General features: G+C 46.3%; 1 protein-coding gene across 1 annotated transcript in view; it reads left to right on the forward strand.

Annotated features, from left to right (window-relative positions):
* CASQ2 (calsequestrin 2) overlaps positions 1 to 19154 on the forward strand; it is a 61102-nt gene extending 41948 nt beyond the window's left edge. The window contains exons 8-11 of the mRNA XM_061186126.1: positions 4862 to 4916; positions 15363 to 15463; positions 17885 to 17959; positions 18942 to 19154. Coding sequence (XP_061042109.1) covers positions 4862 to 4916; positions 15363 to 15463; positions 17885 to 17959; positions 18942 to 19154 — 444 coding nt within the window. The remainder of the gene's footprint in view (positions 1 to 4861; positions 4917 to 15362; positions 15464 to 17884; positions 17960 to 18941) is intronic.
* The last annotated feature ends 527 nt before the right edge of the window (positions 19155 to 19681 follow it).

A 19681-nucleotide genomic window follows, 5' to 3' on the forward strand; every position in this document is an offset into this window, starting at 1 on the left:
CAGAAGTTGTCTAAAAACAAGAACTTTCTCTTACATAATCATAGTATGCTTATCAAAATCAGGAAATTAATACTAATACAATTCCATGTTTAAATTGACCAGTTGTCACTAATATCCTTTATAGCAAGAGAAAACATTTGTTTTTTCCTGGCCCAGGATCCAATCCTGGATCACAGGCTTATGTTTGGTTGTTATGTTTCTTCAGTTGCCTTTAATGTGGAAGAGGTTGTTGGGTTTTGTCTTTCATGACACAAGGTACCATTTTAAATCAAGAGTGATTATTACTGTTCTGTTCTGCTATGACTTTATCTTTACTTCTTCTTCTTATTTTGTTCATTCTTAAGAGATAAGTCTCTAGGCTCCTGGAAGGGAGACACTGCAAAATTGTAGAACCCTTCTCTCAGGCCTTTCCTCACTGACACAGCAGTATCACACCCAAAACCTCCACACCATAGCGGGAGATGTCCTGTCCCCTCCTTCTGACCACAGACACCCCTAATCCTCCACACTGCCCTGAAGAAATGCTCTCTCTCCCATATCGGAGGTAGATGTTCAGAAAGAAAGTTCACTGCCTGGCTTCACTGGAACCCATTCTCTGCTTTCTTTTCACTTAGTAAGTTACAGCTTTTGCTATACTATAAGATAACAGTGATGGCTCACATTATTATATATTCAATTGTTTTCTAGTTGGGAAAGGGCTGTGTATTGAAGTTAACCAGGTAGAGAAAAGGGCAACCAGACTGGTTGACTCCTTTCCAACACCCCATCATGGAATACCCACATGATTCCCCGGAAGCCCTAGCCAGACCTAGTCAGCCCCTCATCCAAGTCTCCAACTAGGGAGGGAGGGCAAGACAGGCCATCCAGGGTGATCTTCACATCCTGAAAAAGGAGGAGCAGAAATCAGTCTGTCAGAAGGCTCTTTGGGGAACCCCTCTGCCTATCCCCACCCCATCCACATGTGCCCACATCCAAAGCAGCATCTTCATGGGCTACTTGGCCATAGCAACTTAAACGCCACATGTTGGGGAAAGTGACCAGCTCATGAACTTAAAAGTCTTTATCTTCAATACCCACGTCCTTAGACACTGCAAGATATTTAAATAAAATAGTAAAACTAGGTAGAGCTAAAGCAACTATTGACCTTCTTCTCTCCCAAACTCTACAGGTTTTTAAAGCAGCAAATCATAGAAAACACATAACTTATTATTCCTAAAAACATTATGCCTAGTAATATTTGCTGTGTGAAAATCAGACAGCTATTTATTTATTTATTTAGAATATTCAAAGAATGTCAAGGTAGAGCAGGGCGGTCCAGACCCAATGCTGACCTGTCCTTCCTCTTTGAGACTCCACCTTCCCATCAGCTCTCCATCCTAGCAAGTGGTCAGCCAGAGTCCTTAGCAAAAGCCCACAGAAATGGGAGTCAGCAGTTCTTTCTAAAAGAATCTTCCCTTGGTTGCAATAGGAAAGTAGTTACCAGAGGGGGCAGAGATCTCCTCCAGATGAGCCCCTACACCACTTCACTGCCCCTTAGTTAGGGAGTCTGACAGCTTTAACTGCTTCTTTTTTTCCTTTGCATCTCTTCATTCAACATGAGAGCAAACATTCAACCAAGACTGGAAAGAAACAGAGTTAAATATGAACAATGGTAATTTATCTGATTGGTGGGTAATTGATGTTTCATTTCTCCTTGGTATCTCTAATATTTGCTAATTTTCTTCAAGCGGTATGTAAGATTTTTATCACTATATTCTTTTTTTTTTAAAGTCAATAAACATTAAGAAGAACCTATTACATTGTGCTAAGTACGGAGGTTATAAAAATAAGCCTTGCTGTCCTGTCCTTAGGAATTCAAGGTTGAGTAGATGAAACAGTCCTAATAATACAACACCAGCCCAGTATGCTTGTTGCTATGACAAAGGGACATACAAAGTGCTAGGGAATCTAGAGTGAGGTATTCACCAAAGTAACTCCCAAACTTCCACTTCTTTGGGGGATCTGGTGCTCAGACACTTTGCATAAAAGCCCCTTCTTGGCCTCTTTCAACTTAAGTAAGAGCCACTGACCAGAGTTTGCAACATCTTCTGCAAAGCCTGTGGAGAGACAATAGATTTACGGAGCCCATTCTACTGTTGTTTGTAATGTCAGGGAGGAAAATCTTTCCTCTACCCTCTTAGGTTCATTTCTTAGGGCCTACAAATTAAACTGACAAAAGACAGATTGGCAAGAGAAAAAAAAAAAAAAACAGATTTAATTAGCTATTTATGCATGCGTGTTCACAAAGAAACGTGATTCAAGGAGGGGCTTATATACCATCTTAATGGGGAATGGGGTGGGGTAGGGGCAGAGGAGCACTTCTGGGAGAACGAAATGACTTTTTGGAAAGATAAATGGGCCCTTAGGAGAAGAGATGGCAGATATGATAGTTTTGTGATAATGTCTCTCTGAGAAAAGAAAATTAGAGTGATGACAAGTTCTTTGGGGAGGCTCTACTTTTAGGCAGATAAAAGATTTCAGGAATTCAAATGCCTTCAGCCAAAATAGTTTTTATGCCACAGTGGCTTATTCTGGACCCCTTCAGTGAGATAGAGCATGGGCTTTGGGGCCAGACAGAACTGGCTTGAATCCCAGTTATGTCACGTACCATCTCATGCCTTTAGGTAAGTCACTTAATTCTTGAAGCATTGACTAGGAATAAGACTTTGATTTGAGATTTAGAAACAATGTATTTACAAAGTACTGATACATAGGGTGGCAAATATTATTGTCTCCATTTTTCATCATCATTATTATTTTAAGCCATAATGCCTTCCCTCAGAGAGCTTGCCATCTGGTTGAGAAGAGATTTGTGCAATTAAAAAGGTTATTTCCAAGGCAAGGTGATGACTAAATGGGTGATCTAGGCAGCAAAGGCTGTGGGGTTCAGAGAAAGCCCCTGGGGTGTTCTCAGGCCCGTGGATGGTCAGCTCGGCTCTTCCTCCCCCCATGCACATTGGATTCTCATTCAGTAACCCTGACTTACCGGCTTGTACATGGATTCTTGCTCTGTGAGTTTATTACTGAAAACACCTGGCAATGAGCAGCGCCTGCCTCTTTGCAGGTGTTCAATTCAGGTTTGTGGGCTGAATCTTTGAGACCCACAAAGAGAGAGGCTCTTTCTTTGGGTTACGTATGGCTCTCCGTCCAGGGACCACCTCAGGCCTGGGGAGTGACAGCCGTATCATAAGCAGCCTCTTAGCAAACGAATATGGATTCTTAATTCTAAAACCAATTTCCAAATGCATTCTAGAAGGGCACACAGAAATGTACAGAATTAACACTGCTTACTTCCAACTGATGGCAGGAGACAGAGACACGGGGCAGCCTAATGAGAACTGATCAGGATATTCTGTCTGGCGATAATAGCAAATGTAAAATAGTGAAACCTCAGACTCCCCTCCTGGTTGCTGTCAGATTTGTGTAATAAACCTGCACTCATGCACGCGCGCGCGCACACACACACGTGTTATCTGTAAAATTCAATTCCCCAGAGAGTCTGACCATGGCAGTGCCTACTCTCTTGCTTTTAATAATAATATTTTCCATTTAATCTCTCTTAGACTATTTGGAGGTTCTTGTCCATTCCAAACTCAAAGGGGAAAAAATTAGCATTTAGATAGGATTGCACCAGCATTAAAATCAATTGAAATGGAAACGGAGATCATGGGAGGGTTGAGATGCCTGGAGTTTCTTTTTTTTCCCTAGGATGATTCTGATACGACACATTCAGGGCGCCCAGTGAATCCCTCTGCTGGTGTCAGTGATAATCATATTCACCTGGATTTCTCCCCGGTGCCTTGTTCTCACACAACTTCCTCTCCAGGTCTTCTGAGGATCACATTTCCCAAAGAGGGGACCCTCCAAGCTCCCGCTTCCCCTTCTACAGGAATAATCAATGCAGAGGAGACACAAGGCACATATATATGGTCCTTTCTGCCCAGGACATAGAAACATGGAATGCCACTTGCTTGCCCATGGATTTGAAATACTCTCTCTAGACTCTTTACCTCGTCTCAGCCTTCACATCCACACACACTTTTACTGTCACACCCTCAACCTTCCCTAACTCCAAATTCCAGACTCTCCCTGTAGCCTCCCACTTTCATGACATGTTTTAGAGGCCTATCCTGCTTTGGCAAGCTTGGGTTCCAGAGCAGAAAGGACCCCAAGGAAACAACCTGGAGGTCACAGTCAGCAAGGCGTCCCCTACTGACCACACAGGTTCTGCTTCTTCAATAAGAGATGTCTTAACAGAGAAGCACTACACTTGCATATGATCCTCGTGTGACCAAAACAGACCCACATCCTAATTTACCGCATAGAGTCCTGTCTGCTGCCTGTTTGGGGACAGTTTCAGGATCTGTCAGCAGCATTCGGAAGTTTCCATAATCTGGTATATCGCTGATTATATTTGCTGGCGGTGAATTCTTGAGAACACAGACGGACACGCGCACTCACTGAGTTGTGTCCAGAATGCTTGTTGCCCTCAGAGCTCCTGATGAGCCAGACTCACATTCTTCCTCATTTTGCCTTTTACTGCTGTTCTCCTGGACCCACCAGACCACCGGGGTGAGGCCCCTTTAGTGCTAATGTCTGTGTGCAGTTGGTGTTTTCCTGTCTTGCAAACCCACTGATCAAACTCCACACATTCCTCATCAGGGGCTCATCAGTATTCCTGTCCTGAATGCATGCCCTGCTCGGCTCTTCTGTGCCCCTGCGTCCACCCCCCTCCACCACCTCCCATTTCCATTCCAGCCTCTGAGTCTGTCCTTGGTATCTCTCCACCCAGGAGAGTAACTTTGATTCTTTTCTCCCATAGGAAGATGATTTGAACGGGATCCACATTGTGGCCTTTGCAGAGAGGAGTGATCCAGGTAGGAAGCCCCCTGTCTGCTCCTGTGCACCTTAAGCCTGACTGACCTCTCACCTTTGTCAGCCCTCAGCCTCTCTTCTGTCACTTCCGGTTTTCGCAACCGCAAGGTATCGGGCGCCCCCTGGTGGTCGCCTGTTAGTGACGACTCCACTTTCAAATGTGCACGCAGCTAACAGAACGTTGAACCTCATTCTGCCTACCTGCCCAACTAGGAAGAAACACCAAGTACTGAGGTTGAGGATATTAAAACGTCCTAGCTTTAAGGATGTGTGTGTGTGTAAACGTCTGTTCACATTTAAAGTTCATTTACCAATGTTGTGACCTAGCCTATGTGAATCACAATCCTACCTTAAAATAACAATCATGTACCCTTTGGTCTGAAAAATACTGTCTGTGCTTAGGAAACTTCATAGAAAATATTCCCCCAAATAATGAGGACTGGGCAAAACGAGCAGCTTATTTCTAAAGTACAAAATGACCCTATAAATGGATGTGTAATTTTGTTTTATTTTGGAACTTTTTCCTGCTTTCACTCTTTTTAACACCAGTGGAAAGTGAAGTGCAGGAAAAATTAATGTTGCAGGTGGTAAAATGCCGGGTCCCTTCAGCAGTGCTCTGTGAATAAAGGGTCCCCAAAGGGAGGTGTAAGTGGTGATTCTGAAGTGTGTTTTGGAAGACCTGGGACAATCCAGAATGCAATCAGAGAAGGCAGGGAACTTCCTTTAGGATGGCTAAGCAGTCAGGCTTTGGACTATGAGATTCCTGGTCACGGGTTCCCACCTGATAGTGCCACAAAGCCACCTGGGGCTGACTGAAACAGGACCTTCAGACACCTGTCAGTTCACGGGGCTCTGAGGCAACAGCTGATGCACCGTGGGGTTTGGGAACCACTGTTCCAGGTAAGATACAATTGTGTGGTATTTTCATAGGCCCTCAGCCTCTTATACATTCATAGGGACAGATGAGGAAACAAAGGGTCAGAGAAGTTCAACAAACTGCCCAAGAGGGCACAATGAGCTAGAGGGAGGCCATGAAGGAGGGACAGATTGTCTCATTCATCAATATATACCTGGTTCTTGCCTATGCCTTGACACATAGTAGGTGCTCAATAAATGCCTGTGGGCAGATGATTAGATAGGAAGATGACTGACTGAGACTGAGCCCAATTCTTCACTGTCTGACCAGTAGTTTTTTGGGTTTTGTTTTGTTTTGCTTTGTTTTTTGGTAACACACTATCAGCCTCCATAGTTTCTTACAGACTGAAACCCAAATGTTTTATCATGCGATTTTTTAAATTGAGATATAATCCACATACCATAAGATTCACCTTTTCAAAGTGTGCAATTCAGCGGTTTCAGTATTTTCAGAAAATTGTGCAAACATCACCACTCTCTAATTCCAGAACATTTTCATCACCTCAGAAAAATCCCATATCCATTAGCAGCCATTCCTATTCCCTTCTCCCCTACCCCCTGGCAACCACTTAATGTACTTTCTGTCTCTATGGATTTGACTGTTCTGGATATTTCATATAAATGGAACCATGTAATATGAGGCCTTTTGTGCTTGGCATCTTTCACTCAGCATAATGTTTTCAGTATTCATCTGTATGTAGTATGTATCAGTAATTCATTCCTTTTTAGGGCCAAATAATATTCCATTGTATGAAAAACAAATTTATGCTGCAAATTATCTGAAAGCTTCCTTCCCCCTTTTTTCATTAATTTTTTTGAATGTTCATTGATGTCCCAGTTTTCCTATCATTGACTTGCAGATTTGGAAAAACTCTTCAAGAAAATCTAGTCTGCATCCAAAAAAAAAAAATACCAGTATGCTTCCAGCTTTTTTCCACAGATTCTGGCCACCCCTCAGCCCCTGGAGAAGAAAATAGCAAAGGAAGCCAGTTGCCCAAGGTTTACAAGCTATAATCAAACAGAATGGGATCCCTGGTGGTGTGTGAACAGAGATGAGATCGCCATGAGCAGCAGCCTGCTGGCCAGACTCCAGGGTGCTTCCTCCCCCACCCGCACCCCCCCTCCCCTCCCCCTCCCAGGATTGTGGGGAGGCCTGTCTGGCTTTCTGGAACAATGGAACAAAGAGGCCTCCGAGAGGTTGCAGGAACCTGTTTGACCGAGATTGCTGCTGTAATGAATCAAGCTTCTGAAACTACTTCCACCTCCTCCCTGCACAAACACCCCTGGGCCCGAAGCTGTGTCTTGCCCCAAAGGAGCCCAAGCTGGGGCTTGTTACTGGGAAGCTGGAAGAAATACGCTGGGGGTGGGGGGAGGGGGAGGAGCTCACAGCATCTTTCCTCGGGGTGGGGTGGGGGGGCGGCTGGCCTGCTCAGGGCTGGGAAAGGGAAAGGCTTTGCCGTGAAAGTCCCTGACTCTGCGACTAATCAGTCATTACTCTCAGGTCACTGATGTGTAACCGGGCCAGAGGGGCCTGGCTGCAGGACTAGGAATTTCATTCCTACCCAGACAGTACTTCCTCATATACCTTGCTTTTGCTAACAAGCTACATGTGGCCCACTGCGCCAACCAAACCCCTCGCCAAAGCAAACGGGTCATACATCCAGGAAAATAATACAGCTCTCCTTAAAGAGCTAACAGTCTGGAGGAACTGTGCTGTGAGCTTTATGGAGGTGGTCCTATTTGGCCCCTAAAGCCACCCTGTGATTTATACATAATAATTATCATCCCAGTGTCAGATAAGAAAAGTGATTCCTAAGGGTTAAATGACTTGCCCAAATCACTCGATGTATCCAAGCCAAGATTCAAATTCTATCAGGCTTTCTTGACCTCTGAATTCACTATGATTCTGAGGAAGAAGGTGATGATGATGGTGACTTACTGTATGCTTAGGTGACATAGCAACCCCATGTGGGAGGTGCTACTTTTATTCCCACTTTACAACTGATGAAGCTGAGGCCCAGAGCAGCTGACTTGCTGGGAAGCAGTGGAGCTGGGATTAAGCTGAGCGCTGTCTGGCTCCCCAGCCACACCCTGAACCACAAGGCCCTGCCTTGTGTCTGCCGGCCCTTCGGCGTTACTACCCCTGAGGACGTCTGAGTGACCATTTAGCCTGCCCTCCTTCCTCTCTGCTGTCCTTTACCACCCCCTGCACCTCCAACATTTGAAAGACCCAGAGAAGTTCAACGACGCGCTTGAGATCACACGGTTAGAGGCACAGCGGCACAGTGTGGTCCATCTGACCACACTACCGTCTCCAGGACTCCCCAGCCAGCTGCAGGCTCTGGGCATGCGCAAAGCTGCTGCAAGGAATGGGGGCGGAGGGAGCCGAGAGAGCACGAGAAACAAGAGGGAGTGAGGAGAGCTAGCGGAGCCATCTGGAAGCTTGAGCGCCCAATCAGTGAAGAAAAGTCAAACTTCCTCCCCACGGATGTTTCCAAATTTGGAATCTACGATTTTTCAGCAGCAGCAGCAATAACAAAGGTCTGAGTGACCCGGGTCTCCCAAGGACTCTCACAGCGGTTCTGACATTCCCAGCCGAGAGCTTGTGTTCAGGGATTGCAGACAATGTCTGCTCTCTGGCCCTGAGCGTAATCGCCAGGTCTCTTTTGCGGTGAGCTCTCATCCCCGTTTGCCCCCGCAGGCGGGCCTGGCTGGGAAGGACATTTCCGGCTCTCTGGTCTTGCCCGGTGCCCTGTGGTGCGGCCCGGCTTCCTCTTCCACAGCCTCCTCTCAGCTCCTGCGCTCAGAATGCCGCCGGAGCTACTGTTTGACAGGTTTGAAAATGAATGAGTCTCCCCGGCCGCCCCCAGATGTGTCTGCGTCAGGCTGACATCTTCTTTAGAACAGTCGATGAACGGTTCACAAAGTGGCGTTTCTACATGAGCGCATGCTGGATGGATATCCTCCAAGTGTACTGGCAATATTAGCGCTAACAAGCTGGAAATGCGCGAACCGGCTGCCGTCTGCGCCTGGGGAACACAGCCAGTGAGGGGCCCCGAGTCAAAGTCTCCAAGCCCTTGTTCCAACCGAGTTTCAACGGCCTCGGGTTCTTGGAAAATGTTTTTGACACCTGTTGCCTCAAATAGGCAACTGCTTAACTGAGCTTCCCAATTTAAATTTGATTTGTCAAATTTAAAATTTGGTTCTTGCTAAATGCTAAACGTAGTTCCCAGCCCTTAAATATCAGCACATTTAATCTTCACAGCAGCCCTATTGTATGCAGTAGGTACTGTCACTATCGTCTTCCCCGATATGCAGATAGGGAAACAAAGGCATGGAGAAGTTAAGTAGCATCCCCAGGTCACGTGACTAATCAGTGGTAGAACTGGGATTCCAGCCCAGGCGGTCCAGCCCCAAGCCCAGGCTCTATAACTACCACCTATGCTCCTCTGTATTGCAACGCTGTACCGCTGGACTTTTCCACCAATGCTGGGCCCCGAGAGCTAGGAGACAGAGCAGAGAAGGAGGGCTGTAGTAAGGAGTGTCAGGGTGTTCTGATGTCGCAGGTGCCATCTCGGGACCGTGGGGCCCACACAATGTCCCCCTGTTCTAAGCGGATGTCTAACTCTAACAGGTGACTGGGTGACTCGCCTTGTCTGCGAGGTGCTCTCAACCTTGTCCTCCCTAGGCTCCCAAAGGACCCAGCTTCAGATGCCATGCCGCAGCTTTCTGAGACTTCCACACTTACTGAGTGGGCCTTTCTGCGAGGGGACCTCTCAGGTGACTGCCCTCCACACCTTTGTGTCCCAGCACCTGGCCCTGGGTCTAATACATGTGGGCACTCAGAACATACCTGCCCGATGAAAAAATGAATCCCTCCCATTAACACTTGAAATGAATTAAATGTTGATGGAGTGGGAAAGAAAGACAGAAAATCTTTGCAGTTTCTTCTGCAAATGCCACACATGATAACAGTGTTATCATTATTATCAATGAGCCCCCAAGGTAATAAGGGAGCTGTTTTCTCCATCTTCAGACGATGAGATGGAAGCCCCAGAGAGGTTAAGTGACCTGTGCAGGGTCTTCAAACTCCAGACACAACCTCCAAGCTGCGTGATGCCTGCTTATCTGTGTCGTCTGCTATAGAAGCAATAGCCACAGGATCGGGCCAAACTGCCCGGCTTCCCAAGCCTAGGCCTGTCTCCAGGGGCGAGACCCCGAGTCCCATAACTGCACATGGTGTGGCGGCAGGGAGGGTCTTTCAGTGCCTTTATAGAATGAGCACCGCCAGTCCCCGAGGTTGGGTCCAGAGGATGGTGTGAGAGTTGGGTGGGCAGCACGCTGAGGGCCTGGGCCTGTTACTTCGGGGCCACTGCTTGGTCTGAGACACACGTGTCTCTGCCAGACAGGGCTTGGCTCCTGACACGGCTGCGACTGGCCTGGAACTGGTCCCCCAGGGCTTGTGCAGCCTCATTCCCACCAGGCTCTCTCTGCCTGGGAAGGAGGAGAGCATAATCACCGGCTTCCCCTCCCACAGGATGTGATTCCCAGAGGTCTCTAGCTCGCCGTGGGAAACCTGGCCCATCCTGAGCCCTCGGCCCCGGGTCGTGGGATCTCAAGGTCCAGGCCCGTGTGGCAGGGACAGAGTCACAGCTTTCACAGCACCGGGCCCCTCTTCTTTAGTTAGGGCCATCTCTGAGATTCCAGGCGCACTCAGGGAAATCGCTGAGACAGCCAACCAAACAGGCTGTAGCTGGGAAGTGTGTGGCTTAGTGGCAGGTTAGAAGGAGGGGAAGAGACCCTGACTACTCCGGGGGAGGGCAGGGGCCGGCCACCAGTCCCCCGCTCCATCCGAGTGTCTCCCCATGCCCCTGCCCTCGCTTCCCTCACATTGAAGCTTTCACACTGGGCACTGGGATCTCAAGCACAAACTTGAACAAGAAGATGCAGCAGTTTTGGTAGGCATGTGGAGACCACAGATGGATTGTGGAAACGGCTCTCGACCTGCAGACCAAAGACCTGAGTTAGAATCCTGGCTCTGCCACTTGCTGGCGTGTGATGCTGGGCAAGTCAGGTACTCTCCCTGTGTCTCAACTTCATCCTCTTTAAAAATGGAGATTAAAAACATCTTCCTAACCTCCATCAGGACTAGATGTGAAGATTAAATACAAAAGGACTCAGTAGCCAGTAGCCAGTAAATGCTCAAGAAATACTCATAAAATCAAAGTTGGGCTGCATGATCGCAGACTTCCTGCATGTAAAGAACAATGTCCTGTGTGCATAAAGGAAGAAGTTGGGAGACGAACTTCTTGAGAAAAAAGGAGATTTCAGCTGGATGCAAGAAAACGACTCTTGTCTGTCTAGGTTATTGACTCTGTAGTGGACCTTTAGGGAGGTCCGAGGGGCTCAGCCCTGGAAACATTCAAGAGAGAAGACAGACAAATGTTCTGGGTGGGGCTATACACCTGCCTGAATCTGTGGGATGTTTGGGAGTCCCTTCTGGCTTTGAAAATGGCTGCTTCTCTAACTAATGACCGCAGAGAATTGTCCTCTAGTTTCAATGGTGAAATAACTGCTAGCCTACAAATTTCTAAATAATATTTCCTCTTTTTTCTTAACCTACCTCTGAAAAAAATTATGGGCTATTCCTTTTGAGAGCTACATGGCCACAATCTTAAAAGACCTCTTAGCTGGGTATATCACTGATAAAGGAAACAGTCATTAATTTCAAACTCATTCATTCATTCATATAATTGCAACTGTGAACTGTCTTCTGCTTCACATGGAATTACAAAAGTGAAATGTGGCTTCCTACACCTGCCTTCCTGGGCAAAAAGGGAGGGTCCACAGTGGATGTGCCCCTTTTCCAGCTCAGCTGTTTTACAGAGAAATAGTTGCTGTCCCTGAGAGGAAACTGAACTTCTAACTTAAAATGTTAGCGACTGAATCCATGGGAGGCCAGTGTGACTGCCTTAATTCCGCTTTCCCAGATGAATGAGAATCCATTCCAACAGGTCTATATTCAAGGCTGGGGAATAATGGGGGAAAAGGTATGGGGCTTGTGAGCCTTGGATCAGGAATATCCAAATTAGCTTAATGACTTTAAAACAAAGTAATTAAACCGTGCTTTAACCATGTACTGAGGCGAGGTTCTCATAGTCATACCGGCTGGTACAGCCACCCCTGCAGACCTCAGTCACTGAGTCAGCAACAGGGGCCAGAAGGAATCGCTCCATGACACACCACGTCCTGGTGTAACTGCCTAGGAGTATGTCTTCTCTGACACACGGGGCCGAGACTGTGTCTAACCGCCCCCTTGTGCCCAGATCATTGCACTTAAGACATATGCATTGAATGAACAGATGGGTGGCCAGGTTCCTTGTATTCAAGCAGAAGAATGTCAGAGCATTTCAGAAGAATAATGGCTAAACCTTACTATGTGCCAGGCACCATCTAAGTGCCACAGAGACACTAACACATTTAACTAACAGTCATTCTATGAAATAGGTACTATTATTATCATCCCCATTTTACAGTTGAGAAACCAAGACATTAAATAACTTGCCCTAAGTCACACTCTAAATGGCAGACCCAGGATTTGGACTGTTTGCCCCAAGTGTCCGTGTATTTAAACATCATGCTGGGCTCCCTCCCTAAAGAACAGGTTCTGTTCTGTTCTTGGAAATATTCAGGGATGCAGAAGGATTATGCCCATTATAAAATCCATCATCCTGAACACCAAAAAGCTGCCCTTGACTCCGGAAGAAACTTCCCCAGCTTTAATGTCAACTCAATTATTAATTTATTCTGGGCATGTTTTTTGAGCTTTCCTTGCTCCTCCATAGACACAAAGAACATCCTTCTCACAAAAACTTTTTGTATTCTTAAAAACAGGCATTAAGCCACCATTTTGACTTCTCTTGTTTATGTAAAGACTCCAATCCACTTGATTTTTCTTGCAGGACCCAGTTTTTGTTCCTTCAATCTTTCTCTTTTTATCTCCAAACCTGCTCTAAAACATAGAAACGATCCCTGTATGTACATTCTTATTCATAAATCCCGTTATGTGGGTTTTTCCATCAGAAAACCACAGCGCCATCTTATGTGTTCGGCTTCCGTTCAGATCTTCTCCCTCTACAGCACTGTACCTAGACAGTTTCTGCCTTCCCTTTACGTGAGTTAGTCTTTTGCACTTCAAGTTTACTTTCTACCTGAATTCGGGTCTGTGTGGCTGAATTTCATCCTCTTTGTGAATTTCTGATTTGTCACATGTGATTCTCCTCTTCCAGAGTACTGGCAACATCACCTTATTTATTGCCATCCATCTCTTCCCGGCTGCTGAAAGTAGTCACTGAAGCTGTTGAGGAGAAATCCCCTGTTGCAGTCTGCGTATAATGATACTTAAATCCACAGATAACCCAGGTGGCACCATAGTCCCTGTCCTGTGACACGGTGACACACCCAGAGAAGGAAGATCCATAGTGTCCAAGTAGCAGCAGCCAGTGGCACTCTGGAGGGACTTGACTTTCTCGGTCACACATCAGGCGGCAAGAGGAATATCCCTACCTCCACCCCAACCCCTACAGTAATAGATAATGAGCGCTAAAACACAAGGCCCCATCCATCTCAAGTGTTTGTCATACAATCTAATTTGTCATATAGTTCAGAGCATAGATGGAAAAATCACCTAGGCCACCCGGATCTCTGCTGGAGAGGGCTGCAGGCCATAACGACCCTCTTCTCTACTAGCAGGGTGGCTCTGTCTTCCAGGTAACGAGGCCTGAGGGGGCCTAGTCTGAATCTTTAGTGTGATTTAGCTACAGTTAAAGAGACTACACCCACTCAAAGCAGAGCTCCTAAGAAGAGTGTGTATTTTGCCTAGAATATGTTAAATATGAGGAAGTGCAGAGAAAAACCTTTCCCAAGAGGCCCCACGTAGCCAAACAGAGGCTAGGGTGCCTGGAGAGAGGAGAGGTGTGTTCAACAGAGGCCACAGAGAGAGGCTTAGAACGTCTGGGGCCCCCATCTAAAGAAGGAAACTTTTACAAAAAAGAGCAGTTGCCGTACTGAATTTCTAAGTAGTGGGTGAGTTAGTTGCTTATATAGAAGGTAAATTTCAGGCCACAAATTCATCTATGCAAGAGATACAACTTTATTTTCTAAACCTAAATTTTACCACTGGATGGTGGAAACTGGGTCTGACAGTAAATGGTCCCCCCTCCCCCACCCACCGTCCCTAGGGATCCGGTGTCTTGCTGGTTCTCAGGTATGATGGGTGAAGTGTGCATCTGGTCAGAGTTACCGTCATCACCTATCCATGCTGGCATCTGCAGAGAAGTCCGTCATTCTGTCTGGACTCTAGCTTTATGCCAAGGTCACCACTGGTCCCCTTCATCCCAACCCCTGGACTTCTTCAGATCTGCCCCCTCCACTAGCCTTGACCGTGTTCCTCAAAACCACAGAGAACTCGGTGGGGGCCCCCTTACGGTCTTCTCTGCCCTAGTGCTCCTGCACCAGAGGGTTCGCCAAGAGAATCTGAGGTCTTTCCATTTTCATGAGTTTTAAAACAAAGCATGAATCCCCTATACTCTGGGACTCCCTGAAACTGTGGAGTTTCTGTACATGGACACATGGGCTTGCTTTCGTGCACACACATGTACACACACACACATACACACAGGCACAGAGATTATTCTCAGGGACTTGCCAGAATCTAAACTCTTTGTTTCTAGCTGGGAGTGGGGCAGGGATGCTGAGGGTTTAGGCTATCCTTTCTCTTACTAAACATTCTTCCAAAATTTTTGTTTATGATATAAAGTTTATCTTTCTCACTTCTTCAAGATTTAGGCTTTCTGTGCTCTTGAAGCTATGAGTTTGTCTTTTGAGGCTTGTCTCTGCTTTTCTTATGAATCATCCCTCCCCTGGGGGGGCAATGAATGCTTCGAATTGAATAAAGGGATGGCAGGGCATGCAGGGAAATGGTGACGAGGGGAGGGAACCCTATTTACTATCTCAAAGCTTTGAAACCAACTGCCAATCAGAAGCCCACTTAGTGTGAAGGTTATAGGAACTCCAGGTTGTAGAAAACTAAGGATCCAGGCTAAACGTTGTTGCTCCATAGAGCGAATGCTATGGGGAACTCTCAGGGATAGTATCAATAAATTATCAGTTTTAAGAGATGGCACAGAGCACTGAGGACCAGACAGGAGTTTCTCTGTTCTGGGGTTGCACTTTCTGACACAAGGCTGGTCAATTTTCATATGCAATTTAGCAAATGGAACTTAGCTTTCAGTTACAACCAGACACTTCCCTGTGAAACTTTCAATTTCTTTATTCAAAATATTTATTGTTCCCTTTGAATAAGCTGCTTTGTGGCTGGAGTTCCCATCTGACTCATTTTATAGAATAATCCTAGAATTGAGGGTATGCATCAAATGGCCTAAGAAACGCCTGTGGAAAAACGGCATCCTGCTCTCCACATGAGAAGCCATATATGCACAGGGCTTACTCAACCTTCTTGAATCCTGCTTCAGATGGCTATGAGTTCCTGGAGATCCTGAAGCAGGTTGCTCGGGACAACACGGACAACCCTGGCCTGAGCATCGTATGGATCGACCCAGATGACTTTCCTCTGGTGAGTGGCTCAGACTGGGGCCCCGTCCTTGGCCACCTTCACAGCCTCATGTTTGCGTTTAGTGTGAGACCTGGATGCACGAAGGAGGATGTGAAATAGGAGGGGCACTTGCAGAAGCTCAGTGGCTGTCCCCACCCACTGTGGGAGATCTTAGCCCCTGGGGCAACATTGAACTTAGGGCCTGGTGCCTACACCGACATGGTTAGACTTATTGTTCTCACTCCCTGGAGGCCAGAAGTCCTTCTGCAGGGCCCACTCAAGGGTGTTGGGTGAAATTCTTCTGCCAGCAGCTCCATAGCTGCCCTTCACCCCATCACCACCCCTTGCTATAACCTCTTTCATTTTCTGGGTGGGGACCATCGCTCTGAGGCAACCTGAGTTACTAAGTAATACATGTTCAGAGATGAACATTTTGCGTAGAGTTAAGAACAACCTCTGCTGGAAATTCCCTGGCAGTTCAGTGGTTAGGACTCTGCACTTCCTCTGCAGGGTGCACGGGTTCAATCCCTGGTGGGGGAACTAAGACCCTGCAAGCCTCGCGGCCAAGAAAAAAAAAAAAAAACCCTCAGGGAGGGCAGAGACCCTGCCTGTCTTGTTCAGCGTGTTCTCCCAGGTCCTTAAAGCCCAAACTCTTGCTGGGTCAGTGATCAATGGCCAGAAAGCCTTGATTATGCTTTGTTTTAAAGAGAATAAAGAGAATTTGTACAATACATGAGCCCAGTGGTAATGATAATGAGGGTAGCTAATATACTATCTGCCTAGAACTATGGTAAATTCCATGCATCATCTCATCCAGTCCTCTCAACAACCCTGTGAAGTACAGACTATTATAATCCCTATCTTACAGGTGAAGAGAATGACAGCTGGAGAGGTTAAAGCTGTAAGTGGTAGATATACTCTTCCAGCCTAGGTCTGTGTGATGCCAAAGCTTGGTCTGTTAGTCAGTAGACTTTAGGTTGAGCTAACTGCTGATACTCAGTACAAGTTTAGTTATTATTAGGATATAAATGATAACTCTATCTTCTTCCAGGAATTATCATTTGTGGCATAGGTCACAACTGATCAAACTTTGATTAAATAGACAAAAATGAGGGGTTTTATTGATCTCAAGGGTCCTGGAACCCAATCCTACATAGAGAATGAGTGAATCAAAGGCAGAGCATTCCATGTCACCTGAGGCCAATTTCATAATTCTGGGTAAGCGTAACAAAGTCATGGCCTTATAAGACCCTATATATTATAGCTGTTTGTTTAGCTGCTGCCTGGTTGTATTTCTCGTTTACCTGAACTATTTGGTTATGCAAGCTTGCAGATGGTCTACGTTTCTCCTGACCTGTTCTATATGTTTGCCTTGCTTTTGCAAATGAGAAATCTTCAGACTATTCTGATTTCCAAGTTCCTGACTATCCCCAGTCCCCATGAGACCATATATTTGTCTGGGAGACTTTTTTTTCTTTTTTTCTTTTTTTTGGCTGCGTTGGGTCTTAGTTGCAGCACGCAGGATCTACATTGAGGCATGCAGGATCTTTTCCTTGCGGCGTGCGGGCTTCTCTCCAGTTGCGGCACTTGGGCTTCTCTCTAGCGGGCTTCTCTCTAGTTGTGGCATGCAGGTTTTTCTCTCTCTAGTTGTGGCGCATGGGCGCCAGAGCACGTGGGCTCTGCAGTTTTGCGGCACGCGGGCTGTCTCGTTGAGGCGTGAGAGCTCAGTAGTTGTGGCACGAGGGCCCAGTTGCCCTGCAGCATGTGGGGTCTTAGTTCCCCGACCAGGGATTGAACCTGCACCCCCTGCATTGGAAGGCGGATTCTTCACCACTGGACCCCCAGGGAAGTCCCATGTTTGGGAGACTTCCTACCACTGAATATCTCCATTTTCTTAGCCCCATGGCCCCTTACTTTTTTAGTCCTGCCCCAGTCAGAGATTAGTCCACATGGAACCCAAGTCTGGCTGAATGAAGAAGCCCTCTTCTTACTCACGTGCCCACTTACAGCGCACCACTGCTTTCCCGGGCATCTCACGAGCAGAGTGGTGCAAGGTAAGGGATTTTTAAGTGAGACATTGAAAGAGAGGTGGAGGGAAATGGCTCTTTCACCACACATAAACTGTAAAAGAGCCACAAGGAACTTGGGAATCAGCTTTGGACTATCTCTGTAATATTCTTCCTTACAGCTGTAGAAGCTTTTATATTACATTCTTTCATAGTTTGTGTTATGACATCTTTTTATTTTTTTCATGTTTATTTAAAGTGCTGAACGCTGGGGCCAAGTCTTCAATTTCCTCAGTGCCCGCAGCTGTTTTGGAGACCTTTAACCAATGGTGACCTAATCACTGTGATGGGATGGCAGGTGGGTCCAGCCACAAAAAGTGGCTTTAACAGGGAATGCCTTCTGCCTGCTGTCTAATTTTATTTTTTGTTGCTACAGCTTGTTGCCTATTGGGAAAAGACTTTCAAGATTGACCTATTCAAGCCACAGATTGGAGTGGTGAATGTTACAGATGTGAGTATACCTCATGAAAGTTTGCTCGAAAGTTTTTTCTGCCATGCAGCCCAGACTATGAGATCACGTATAGGAGTCTGGCCCCATGTGAAACGAGCAGGACCCTTGGCCTTGCCAAAGCTCAGGAGACTTGCCAGTGTGGCCCAATCCTAGTCTGAGCCAGTCCCAGCCTATTGTTCCATGGTTCTCTTCCATGGGCACATTTCCTTGCTTATGGAGCCAGCCCAACCTGGTTCACCGACTATTTAGAACTTTCCACACAAGTAAACTCTCCTGTATTTTCTTCCAAAGCCCAACAACAAGGTCTCTTTATGCAAGGGAACCCACACCGGAAGTTGTTATTGCTCAATGGGTGATGGGGCAGCTGTGGCCCAGAAGCCCATGGAGGCAATCACCATTGTGTGTGTGTGTGTGTGTGTACGTGTGTGTGTATTCATGAATATATGGATATATATGATATATAGGATCTATATGAAACTTCTGGTAGGACAGCCATGAAACTACCACCAATGGGACTAGGGATGGGGTCAGGGCAGCCAGAAATACTTTTGCTTTTCACCTTGTATCCTACTGTTCTGTTTTAAAATGTTTTAACTTAAGCAGAATTTTAAATTATTATTATTTATTCTTATTATTAATTTAAAAAGTAGTTTACAAAATAAAGAAACGTAGAATTTCCCAGGTGACTGAACATCTACCAACAGGGTAAAAGGACATTGCTAACTGGCTATATATACATACAATAGAAAAAAAAAAAAAATATATATATATGCAATGGAATACACCTTTCCTTTTATGTTGCACAAACAGGATACTACACACACCATTCTGCAACCAATCATTTGCATTTAACAGTGTGCACATATTCCTGATAAGTGTAAGTGACCTGGAGCCCACTCAGCACAGCTGCTTGGAACCCCCTGGCCTTGCTGATCCTTCGTGCACTCACTCACTCACTCACTCATTCTGTCTCTGGCCGCAGGCTGACAGTGTCTGGATGGAGATTCCAGATGGTGATGACTTGCCCACAGCTGAGGAGCTGGAAGACTGGATTGAGGATGTGCTTTCTGGGAAGATAAACACTGAGGATGATGATAACGAAGATGAAGAGGATGAAGAGGATGACGACGACGATGATGACAATGACAATTCTGATGAAGAGGATAATGATGACAGTGATGACGATGATGACTAGCCCCCAACTCCAGATGATTTTCATGAAAACAAAACCACAGCTACCCACCACCATGCAGACAGCACAAGGTAGCAGCAAGCAGCCCTGGCCCACATCCAGCCAGCTCCTTTCCCTTTTCCAACATCTCTTTTCCCACTTCCTTCTCATCAGGAGATGTGCAACTCAGCAAATGCCTTTCTAAATCCAGCAATCCCACTCAGTAAGGACAATGGGGAATTTTTCTCATGTCGACTGTCTTGATTGTCATGAAAAAGCTCTCGTTCTTTGCCAGATCATCAGTGGCCATGGCAGTGCCCGAATCTGGCAGTCTGGGGAGAGCAATCCCCTAACACCTTGACTCAGATTTACTTGTTGTCTTTGACTATGGCAGTAACAGAATTCACAGCTTGCTAACTCACAAGCATGGTGTGACCTTATAACCAGAGCCCAGGGAAGACACACAATCCATTTAGCCCCCATGCCTATAATATCAGTTAGGCTCCCTCCTAAAGCCAAGAGGATCCCTCTTAGGGAAGGCTCAGGCTTGG

The sequence above is a fragment of the Eubalaena glacialis genome, chromosome 3 (assembly GCF_028564815.1).
Source record: "Eubalaena glacialis isolate mEubGla1 chromosome 3, mEubGla1.1.hap2.+ XY, whole genome shotgun sequence".
Taxonomy (NCBI): Eukaryota; Metazoa; Chordata; class Mammalia; order Artiodactyla; family Balaenidae; genus Eubalaena; species Eubalaena glacialis.